This window comes from Saimiri boliviensis, chromosome 11 (genome assembly GCF_048565385.1).
Source record: "Saimiri boliviensis isolate mSaiBol1 chromosome 11, mSaiBol1.pri, whole genome shotgun sequence".
NCBI classification, from domain to species: domain Eukaryota; kingdom Metazoa; phylum Chordata; class Mammalia; order Primates; family Cebidae; genus Saimiri; species Saimiri boliviensis.
In genome coordinates this window covers 32041410-32052416 of record NC_133459.1, presented here as the reverse complement: position 1 = coordinate 32052416, position 11007 = coordinate 32041410, and the positions used below count along the sequence as shown (strand labels likewise).

The 11007-nt window shown below is 51.1% G+C and overlaps 1 protein-coding gene across 10 annotated transcripts in view; it reads left to right on the top strand.

Moving 5' to 3' along the window:
• Positions 1–9690, top strand: part of PHC2 (polyhomeotic homolog 2) — a 103712-nt gene extending 94022 nt beyond the window's left edge. For all 10 annotated transcript variants that reach the window (XM_039473665.2, XM_074380474.1, XM_039473664.2 and 7 more), the window contains 5 exons: positions 387–516; positions 1328–1442; positions 2613–2754; positions 3635–3911; positions 8311–9690. In XM_039473665.2, the coding sequence (XP_039329599.2) occupies positions 387–516; positions 1328–1442; positions 2613–2754; positions 3635–3911; positions 8311–8465 (819 nt within the window). In that variant the 3' untranslated portion in view covers positions 8466–9690. The remainder of the gene's footprint in view (positions 1–386; positions 517–1327; positions 1443–2612; positions 2755–3634; positions 3912–8310) is intronic.
• The last annotated feature ends 1317 nt before the right edge of the window (positions 9691–11007 follow it).

The following is an 11007-nucleotide window of genomic DNA, read 5'->3' as shown; positions in this document are numbered from 1 at the left end:
CATATGTACAGCCTCACACGGACTCCACTCTGTCCTTGCCTGGAGAAGTGTGGGCACTGGGTCTTGGCGCTTGTTCTGGCACTGTGGGAAACCTGATCTCAGCCCTTAGCCTCTTACTGGAATAGACATTTTCCTAACCTCCTGAGCCATCCATTGGTCCTGGACAGAAGACATCCCTGTACTTTGCTCATTAGCATCTCTCCTCATAGCCCAGCCAGCAAAATAGGGCCTAGAACCCAGCACACTTGGATGATGACATGGGGAAAGGTTTGAGGAGGGCTGGCCTCTGCGCCTGGATACTTTATATGTGTAATTGTGATGAGGATGGATAGCAAGGAAGTCTCTCCCGCATGACCTTCACGGCCTCCGGGTCACCTGTCCTCTAGGTGGGACGCTCGTCCCTGCTGGTGGGGAATCTCAAGAAGAAGTATGCACAGGGGTTCCTGCCTGAGAAACTTCCACAGCAGGATCACACCACCACCACTGACTCGGAGATGGAGGAGCCCTATCTGCAAGGTGCGCATCTCAGACCCCAGTCTCTCAGCCTTCCATCCTGGCTGGAAAGGCAGGCCGCACACACTTCCTCTCTTGGTGTCCCCAGAGGAACTCTGAGCCAGCGAGTCTATAAACGTTTCCCCCTGTGTCTCCTCAGCCGCCTTCCCTTAAAAACAGGGATGTGGAAATCAGGGGAACCATGTGTTCTCTGTTCCCTCAACCCCCGTCCAGCCAACCACAGGATTCCAAGAGTGGCTTTTCCTCTGGGAATCACTGGCAAGTTTTAGGCATGACTGTAGGAGCACCCCAGGCGAGTCCTGCCCTTCATCCTTGCCTTGAAACTGGGGCCAGCTCTGGGGCACAGCAGAGGCCAGATAACACTGCACTTTCCCATGAAGCACTGACAGGGCTGCACAGTTGCAGGAGTGTGGGCTCCTGGGGTCTGCCATTGGGTCAGCAGCCAGCTAGCTGCATAAATCAAGGTGGGGTGATGCCAGCAGAGCAACTGTGACAGCATCCAGAGTATTTCCTGGGGACTGCTGCTTTCTTCCATGGTCATTTGATGCTGACTCTTCCCCACCTGTGTTTTGCCTCAGACTCAGAGCACTTGGAAGAAAAAATGTCGAGGATACAAGGGGCATCCCCAGACACCTTTGAGTACATTCTGGTGGGGGGAACCACTGGCATTTTCCACGCTAGACTGCTGCTGCCTGTCACAGCTGTGGGAGCAGGAGGACCAGGCAGGATGGAGTAGGGAGGCCCTGCGGTGGGGCTGTCCACAGTCCTGCAGGAATTTCTCATTCTCCACCCTACCCATTTCTCTACTTTTCAGAATCCAAAGAGGAGGGTGCTCCCCTCAAACTCAAGTGTGAGCTCTGTGGCCGAGTGGACTTTGCCTATAAGTTCAAGCGTTCCAAGCGCTTCTGTTCTATGGCTTGTGCAAAGAGGTGAGTGGCCCCAGTCCCCCCATTTCCTCAGGACTGCACCTTTGTATCCTGCTTTTCTATCCCATCTCCTGCCATTAATAATCCACCTCAGGAAGCCCATAGGGTGGCTTCTCCAGTTTCCTACTTCCTCGATCCACCTGGAAGCAGGATCGCATCCCTAATTTAACAAGCTTGAGAAACCAGAACTCCTAAGAGCTGGTGGGAGAGAGCAACAGAGAGTCCAAGGAAAAGCCACAGCGCTTTGGTTCGGCTGGCCCTCCTGGCCCCATTTGCACTCATGCTCCATTCCTAGCCTTGACAGCCCCTGCCTTGTTAGGGTAAGCTTTGCCCAGAACCACAGCACTGACTGTAGCGTTCCCGTGGTGAGCTCTTGCCCAGCTTAGAACACTAATGGTCATCATAAAAACCACTGTCATTTCCTGAGAACCTGCTGTGCGCTAGTCACTGTGCCAGTTAATTGATACGATTATCTCATCTTCAAAATAACTCCCAAGCCAGGTATTACTGTTGTCCCCTGTATGCAGGTTAGGGAACTAAAGCACAAAGGAGTAGTAGTGCCTAAAATGGCATAGCTAATAAACGATAGGCCTGGGGATTTCGGCTTGTCTGGTTCTAAAGCCCTCTGTGGTCTTTGTACACCACCATGGAAGCAGCAGCTGACCTTGAAGCCCTGAGACCCCAGAAGAGAAGAGATCTCTAGGTCCGAGGCAGAGGTGCTCTGCACGCCAAGCTGGAGTTCAGCTGTCTTCAGCCCTCATTCCCCTCAGGCTGTCAGGGCAGTCAGGGCACCTTTGTCAAACTTTGCCAGGCCACCCCCCAGCAGGACAGTGGATGGTAGTTTCTCAGCACAGGGTAACATTTTTATAGTAGAATAAATCAGCTTTGAGCCCTTGTCCTGGTCCAAGTCCAGGTGTCATCTCAAACATTTTACAGACATTATCTCATGTTATAAGACCAGTACCAGAAAGTGAGTGGTATTACCCCCTACTCCAGATAAAGAAACAGAGGCTCAACGCTTAAGTGACTTAAACCCAAAGTCACACAGTTAGGAGTTAGGATCTGAACCAATAGATGGACTCAAATCTTGTCAGACAGCTTGGCTGTGCTCATTCTGCTGATGGCCCATAAGCGCAATGACTGCTCTGATGGCCCCTTTACCCATCCCTGAAGGTACAACGTGGGATGCACCAAACGGGTGGGACTTTTCCACTCAGACCGGAGCAAGCTGCAGAAGGCAGGAGCTGCGACCCACAACCGCCGTCGGGCCAGCAAGGCCAGTCTGCCACCACTTACCAAGGATACCAAGAAGCAGGTAAGAGGCCGGCAGAGCCTGAGGCTCCATCCCCACAGCTCCCCTTCCACGGCCCTGGACACCACGGGCCCCTCCAGCTGCTGACCTCAGCGCACTCTGTGTGCTCTCATTCCTTGCAGACCTGTCCAATCAAGCTTTCCTGCATCCCAGTAGGTCCTTTCATTTAGACCCACAGGTGCTTACAAGGTTCCCTGCCCGCTTCGTGGCCTTGCCTCAATCCCACCTTCCAATTTGCTTCCATCCTTGGAGTCTCCCCTGAGCTACTTAGGTAACCTCCTGCCTTACATGGAGGGCTGGGTGAGAAGGCAGCCTCCACCCTTGTCTTGCCACCTTTTTGCCTCCCCGAACACGAGAGCACTGAGTTCTTGAAGGTGTCTACCAGCAATATGGGTATTCAGTCGTTAAATATTTTTCGGCACCAGCTGCATGCCAGGAACTCTGTTAGGCACTGGGCTGTAAGGGCACAGTCTCACCCTAAAGGAACTTCACAGCCTGGTGTGATGTTTCATAACCTTATATATATTTTCCCTGTTGTTTTTGTCTTAAACCTCCTTAAGAATGGTCCAAAGATGTGGTCCAATTTTACATGCTACTTCAAGTGGCTCTGTGGTCACCTCCTGGAACACACAGTGCCCTGCTTTAAAACCCATGTCTGGAAAAAGAGATAACTAAAGTACTGTGTGGGGCATGCTACACTAGTGAGAAGGACTGACACTGCCGACGGTAAAGATGGGGCAGCATGGAAGATGCAGCTCAATCTGGGAACTCAGATGTGTAGGACTAGGCCAAGTAGAAAAGAGAAATACCTGCCTTTGTCCGTCACTGCTGCTAGAGATGGTTCGTTCCCCCATCATGAAGAAAATCTTCTCTTTGCTCCCAGCCAACAGGCACTGTGCCCCTTTCAGTTACTGCTGCTTTGCAGCTAACACACAGCCAGGAAGACTCCAGCCGTTGCTCAGATAACTCAAGCTATGAGGAACCGTTGTCACCCATCTCAGCCAGCTCATCTACTTCCCGCCGGCGACAAGGCCAGCGGGACCTGGAGCTCCCCGACATGCACATGCGGGACCTCGTGGGCATGGGACACCACTTCCTGCCAAGCGAGCCCACCAAGTGGAACGTAGAAGATGTCTACGAATTTATCCGTTCTCTGCCAGGTAAGGCCCTTGGAAATTCCCTGTCTCCCTGGAATGGCAAGGAAGGAGCGAAAATAAGCCCCCTCCCACCACCAGGAGGATTAGGGAGTTCATTTAATGACTCAGGTTCAGGAACTGGGGTGCGGCGATGAGTGAGATGAGCTTCCTGCCTATAAGAGCTTATATTCTAGCATAGAATGCAGACTATAAATAATATTCCATAGCTGAAATTCTGTATATTTTCTGGCATCGTAAATGGTCTGCGTGGAATACGGAGATGATAATACAGTTAACTCTGTCTCCTGGGACGTTAGGAGGGGAGTCAGGTGGAGTGTAGGAAATGTGTTGAGACCATCAAAATTAAAATAGCCGGGTGTGGTGGCTCACACTTGTGGTCCCAGCACTTCAGGAGCTGAGGTGAGAGGATTGCTTGAGGCTAGGAGTTCGAGACCAGCCTGGGCAACATAGAGAGACCTGTCTCTACCCAAAAAAACCATTTTTTTTTTTTAATTAAGAAAATGTAAACTTAATGACAGTAGACAAGTATGCCTTTGCTGGATGGAGAGACTGCAGGTGGGTACACATGCAGAGGCAGGAAGATAGAGAAGTCTGTGACACAGCCGGGCATGGCACAGAGCCCTGCGTGCTGGAGCACAGGTGGTGGTGAGGCCCAGAATCTAGGAGTCAGCTGTAAGAGGCAAGCCTTATATCATTCACAATGCCTTCAGTGGGGATCGATGCATTACTGTTTTTCTGCCAGTCTCACTCATTACACTGACTAGGTCAGGTATTCATGGCAACCACAAGCCTCTTTCTCAGCGACTGCAATGTGGTTAAGAGCACAGACTTCTGAGGCACACTGAACTGGGTTCGAATTCTGGCTCTGTCACTTAACCCAATGTGTTATCTCTTCATCCCCAAAATTTGTTATTATACAGTTGCTGTGGGTAAGGAATTCAGGAGTGGCTTCCCTAGGCAGTTCTGCCTCAGGTCTCTTATGAGGTTGCGATTAAGATGTCAGCCAAGGCTGAGGTCATATGAATACTGAAGAGCTGAAGATGGGGTTTCACCATGTTGGCCTCACGTGATTTGCCCTATGGGCTGGCTGTTGGCAAGAGGCCTCGATTCCATCCACCTGGGCCTCTCCAGAGGGCTGCTCTAGTGTTCTCATGATATGCATGGGAGTGGGTTGTCCCCACAGGTAGGAATCCCAGAGAGCAAGGTAGAAACTACTGTGGCTTTTACGATCTAGCCTCCGAAGCCACGTACCGCCATTTTCACAATACATATTTTTTTAATTATAATTTTCACAGTGTCTTATTGGTCACACAGGTCATTCTTACTCATTGTGTGAGGAGACTCATAAGGGCATGAATAATCCTTGCTGGGAAGGATTATTGGGGGCCATTCAGAGACAGGCCACGTAGTTCACCATGGCTCCCAGAAATTTATGTTCCTTCCTCATGTAGAAATGCTCACCCCCACCAAATTCCCAAAAGTCTGGTCCCATGACAGCATCAGTTTGGAGTTCATGCTCTCATCATTGAACCCAGGTCCAGGCATGGATGAAGCTCCTGGGGTCCAGTTCTTCAAGTATTGGTCCTTCCAGTCTGAAGACCTGAGAAATGGTTTCTAGGCAAAGATCAAATTCAGGGCACCGTAAAAAAAAAACACATGGTCTACAGGTCTACAGATTAAACTTAGGATGTGACTTAAATCTTTTGGTTAAGATCTCAGAAAGATCTAAGGTGATGCCTCAAAGGGCTCTTCAATCCAAAGGCTCTCCAGCGATTATCCCCGCGTTCCTCACAGGTCCTCTCCTGAGCAGCAGGGTTTCTAAGAATGTGAAAGCCACACTCCATGCTGTCCCTCAACTTCAGAAGAAGCCCAATGCAGACAATGGCTTATCTTGAAGATAATTCTGGGTGTGGTTTTTGTCTAATGGAATGGAGCCCAACAAGATTCCCAGAAACCTCACAATTATTTTAAGAAATACCGAATTACTGATTTTAAGAGTCAAAGGTAGACCGGATGTGGAGGCTAATGCCTGTAATCCCAGCACTTTGAGAGGCTGAGGTAGGCGGAACACCTGAGGTCAGGAGTTTGAGACCAGCCTGGCCAACATGATGAAACCACATCTCTACTAAAAATACAAAATTTAGCCAGGCGTGGTGGCACATGCCTGTAATGCCAGCTACTTGGGAGGCTAAGGCAGCTCAGAGGGGCTATCTGCTCCCTTCCACAAACCCAGTGCACAGTGGGACAGCCACAGGATAACCATTGGGGCATGTAAGAGTCACTGATCCCTTCCAGTTCTGAAATCTACTAAGGATGGTGGCAGTTTTCCTCAGGACTCAAAGCCTGGGAGTGATTTCTGTCTTGGCTCTGCTCTCCGAGTCCTCCTTCCTTTTCTGTGAAAAGTAGCCTGTATTTTCGGTATAGTTGTTTTCTCAGCCTACTTCCTGCTGCTTTTTATATTACCTTTGACTTTTTTTGAGACAGAATCTTGCTCTGTCTCCTAGGCCAGAGTGCAATGGTCCGATCTCAGCTCACTGCAACCTCTGCCTCCGAGGTTCAAGGGATTCTCCTGCCTCAGCCTCCCAAGTAGCTGGCATTACAGGCATGTGCCACCACGCCTGGCTAATTTTTGTATTTTTAGTAGAGATGTGGTTTCATCATGTTGGCCAGGCTGGTCTCAAACTCCTGACCCTCAGGTGTTCCGCCTACCTCAGCCTCTCAAAGTTCTGGGATTACAGGCATTAGCCTCCACATCCGGTCTACCTTTGACTCTTAAAATCAGTAATTCGGTATTTCTTAAAATAATTGTGAGGTTTCTGGGAATCTTGTTGGGCTCCATTCCATTAGACAAAAACCACACCCAGAATTATCTTCAAGATAAGCCATTGTCTGCACTGGGCTTCTTCTGAAGTTGAGGGACAGCATGGAGTGTGGCTTTCACATTCTTAGAAACCCTGCTGCTCAGGAGAGGACCTGTGAGGAACGCCGGGATAATCGCTGGAGAGCCTTTGGATTGAAGAGCCCTTTGAGGCATCACCTTAGATCTTTCTGAGGTCTTAACCAAAAGATTTAAGTCACATCCTAAGTTTAATCTGTAGACCTGTAGACCATGTGTTTTTTTTTACGGTGCCCTGAATTTGATCTTTGCCTAGAAACCATTTCTTAATTTTAGCATCGTGTGCCATCTGGAGAGGCTGGGCATTTTTAAAACCGGAAAGTCCCAGTTCCTTTAAGTTGAACAGTTTTGTTTTTACCTTTTCTCTCTTCTCTCTTTACTGTGAGCAGCAGCAAGAAGCCAAGGAACACCTTCCACATTCTGCCTGAAAATCTCCTTAGCTAGACCACCCACTTCACAAGCTACATTTCAACTTACATTTCTGCCACCAACCACATTTTTACAAAACGTTCTGCTGTTTCATGATAGAGACCGTGTTTCTTCCAATCTCCACTAAGAGTTTCCTCACTTTCCTTTAGGCCTCCCCAGCAGCTTCCCCAAAGGCCACGAGACTTCTACGTTCAGTCTCTCAAAGCACCTTAGACACTCACACTTTCCACAAAGTCCTTCCAAGCTCCTCCACGAGGCCAGTTCCGAGGCCACACCCACATCCATAGAGCTGTTTTATGGCAGCACTCCTTTTCCAGGTACCAGAGTCTGCATTAGTTGCCCACTGCCATGATATAAATTACTCCAGAACTCTGTGGCTTGAAGCAGTAATCACTTGTCATCTCAAGGGCCCTGTAGATCAGGCATCTGGAGTGGCTTGGCTGGAGAGGCCTGGTGTGAGGCTCTTGGGGTCCAGTTCCACCTAGTCTGAGGACCTGAAAACTAAAGAGAGAGGTTATCCACTCCCTTCCACAAACCCAGTGTATGAATTTGAGCTCATATGAGGTCTCGGGGAAGACACCATCCAGGGCTGCAGTGTCTGAAGTCTGGAGCCCGAGAACCCACTTCAAGCCTGGTTCACTCACACAGCAAGGGGGCCGGGGACCACCAGGGCCTTGGCTGCTCTCCGTGAGTCTCTCCAGAGGGCTGCCGGCGAAGCTTACTAGTAGCTGGCTTACTCTGCAGTAAACCACCCAAAAGAGCAAGGTGAGAACTGCTGTGCCCTTTATGATCTAGCCTCAGAAATCACACACTGTCACTTCCTCAGCACCTTAGCAGATGTGGGTCTGCCCAGTTCACGGAGCAGGGGTGTGAACAGGGGCACATAGGAGGAGGCCCGGATCGTGCCGGCTGTGGGTGAGACGTCCAGCCTCTCTCAAGCTGCACAGTAAGAGTATCAGTGCCTTCCTCAAGGTGTGGTGATGAGGACTAAAGGAGATAAAGCTTCTAGATGCAGAGGCAGCCAGAGGTGAACACTGGCAGCTCGGATTGATACTGTCTTTGGTGGTACCCCCTCAGGCTGCCAGGAGATAGCTGAGGAATTCCGTGCCCAGGAAATCGACGGGCAAGCCCTGCTGCTGCTTAAGGAGGACCACCTGATGAGCGCCATGAACATCAAGCTGGGGCCTGCCCTGAAGATCTACGCCCGCATCAGCATGCTCAAGGACTCCTAGGGCTGGCGGCAGCCAGGATTCTGGCCCAAGGCGCCTCCTCCCGACTGAGCAGAACCAGACAGACATTCCTGAGGGGCCCAGAAATGGGGCCAGTCAGAGGGCAGGGGCTCTCCCTAGGGGCGTAGCTGGTGAGGAGGTCTGGGCACCTCCTCCGTGGCTCTCAGGGGCCTTTCATTTCTGTGGGAGGGGCAGAGAGGTAGGTGGCACAGAAGATGGGGCTTTATGCTTGTAAATATTGATAGCACTGGCTTCCTCCAAAGTCCCAATACTTTAGCCCCGCTCTCTTCCCCTCTTTCTGTCCCCCATTTTCCAGGGGGTATATGGTCAGGGCTCCCCAACCTGAGTTGGGTTACTTCAAGGGCAGCCAGCAGGCCTGGATGGAGGCCTAGAAAGCCCTTGCCTTCCTTCCTCCCACTTCTTTCTCCAGGCCTGGTTAACTCTTCCGTTGTCAGCTTCTCCCCCTTCAGCCTGTTTCTGCAGCAGCCAGGGTTCTCCCCCTACACCCTCTGCAGGTGGAGAGAGAGAAGCTGGGCCCAGCCAGGCCGTGCCTGCTGGCACAGACGCCTTAACGCTGTGTGTATGACTGTGTGACTGTGTGGGAGCCTGGACTGACAGATAGGCCAAGGGCTACTCTCTGGCATCTCCAGGTGTTTTGTAGCAAACAGCCACTTAGTGCTTTGTCCTGGACTCCACTCAGCCTCAGGATGGGGAATAGCCAAGAACGGCAGCCTCGGTGCAGAGGCAAGGTCAGAAAGAGATGGCGCTTCAGAGTTTCCTTTCCAGACACCCTTCCCCGCACTGTGAAGTTCCCCTGACTGCCCTCCTGGTTCACAAAGAGCATTAAGAAAGCTGCGGTGGGCTGGGCCACATAGCCCAGAGGGCTGAGCCTCCTGGCCCGCCTGCCCGTCCACCCACCCTCAGAGTCCCGGCGGTGGGGCCCGGAGAACTTCTAAGGGGAGAGAACAGCTGGAGTTTCTGTTGATGTGAAGAAGGCAGCTCTTGGCCTTCCACTCCCACACTTCTTTGCCTATGTTTGAGCTACCTGAGGAGGAGACAGGGCAGGAAGGGCGAGGGTCTGCCTCTGACCTGCCGCGTCCTTTGCAGGAAGGGGTAGGCACCTTTCTGAACTTACTCTATTCCCCACCCACACCCCCAGGCAGGGTTGGACATGAAGGACTTTTTTAACCTTTGTTTTCATTTTTTAAAAATAAATCTGTAAAATCTGTCTCTTTGGTGCCTTTCTCCCCTAGGACTCCCTGTCTCTGAGCCCAAATGGCTACTTTCACCCATATGGGGATGGGCGGGTCCCTGGGCTGGGGAAGGGACCTTAAGTGGACAGCATATCCTCCACACTTTGCTGGGGCTGGGTCATTTGAGGGTGCCCTCAGCTGCAGTTCACATGGGAGAGTAGATACCAGTTCTTTACTTCACATGGTGTCCCTTGGAGTGAGGGTCCAGAAGCCCTTTCTGCTCTGTGCCCCTTACCTGCCATTCCCACTTGGGAGATGACTGCTGGGCTGGCAGCCCCTAGACACCTGGGGCTGAACCCAGACTCTGCGATCTTCCAGCACACACCTCTGGATAGAGCTGCCTGGTGTCCAGAGGAGCCTTGGGAGGGCTTTGGTTCACTAAGCACTTTTGCATGCTTAAATAGAAAATGATTAGGGCAGAGATGAGGCATCTAAGCCTTCAATAAAGGAGGAGAAAGGGCATTCCAGACCAAGGCAGTAAGTGCAAAGGCACAAGCATGAACGTGGAAGTGTGAATGAGGGGCAGGTGAGCTGGCCCCACCGCTGCTGAGGGAGGACCACCTGACGAGTGCCATGAACATCAAGTAGTGAGAGGAACTAGACGTGCTGCTAACGGTGGCCCGTGCTGACCACATGCCTCTGAACCAGGCACTGTGCTAGAAATGAGGCTGGGGTGAAGCACAGAATAACCATGTGCCCTCTTGCATGGAGTGAAATCTACCCCACATCTGAGCAGGGGAAGGGGAAAAGGGGCAGCTTGGCCTCACTGCTCTTCCCCCTTCATCAGGTCTTTACTTAAAGCAGCATTTCCACCTGTTAAAAATGTAGGTTATGGCCACTCACGTCTGTAAACCCAGCACTTTGGGGAGGCCAAGGTGGGAGGACTGCTTGAGGCCAGGAGTTTGAGACCAAGCTGGGCAACATAGGGAGACCCCAATTCTTCAAAACATAAAGTAGGCAAGGTGGTGCGTGCCTGTAATCCCAGCTACTCTGGAGGTTGAGCCTGGAGAACTGAGGCCAGGAGTTCAAAGCTGCAATGAGCTGTGATTGCACCACTGCACCCTCAACCCAGGTGACAGAGCAAAACCCTATCTTAAAAAACGGGAGGGTTTGAGGGTCAGGCCACAACCTACTGAATCATAATCTCTAAAGGACAATTACGTGCAGTAACTTTGAAGAACCAGCACTCACATCTTGATAACTCCTCTTTGGAAAGCCTGTTAAAATGTAACTTTCTTGGAAGAGAAACACACCGATTAGTTGATCCCCAAAGGGTAGAACTGGGGACTGGA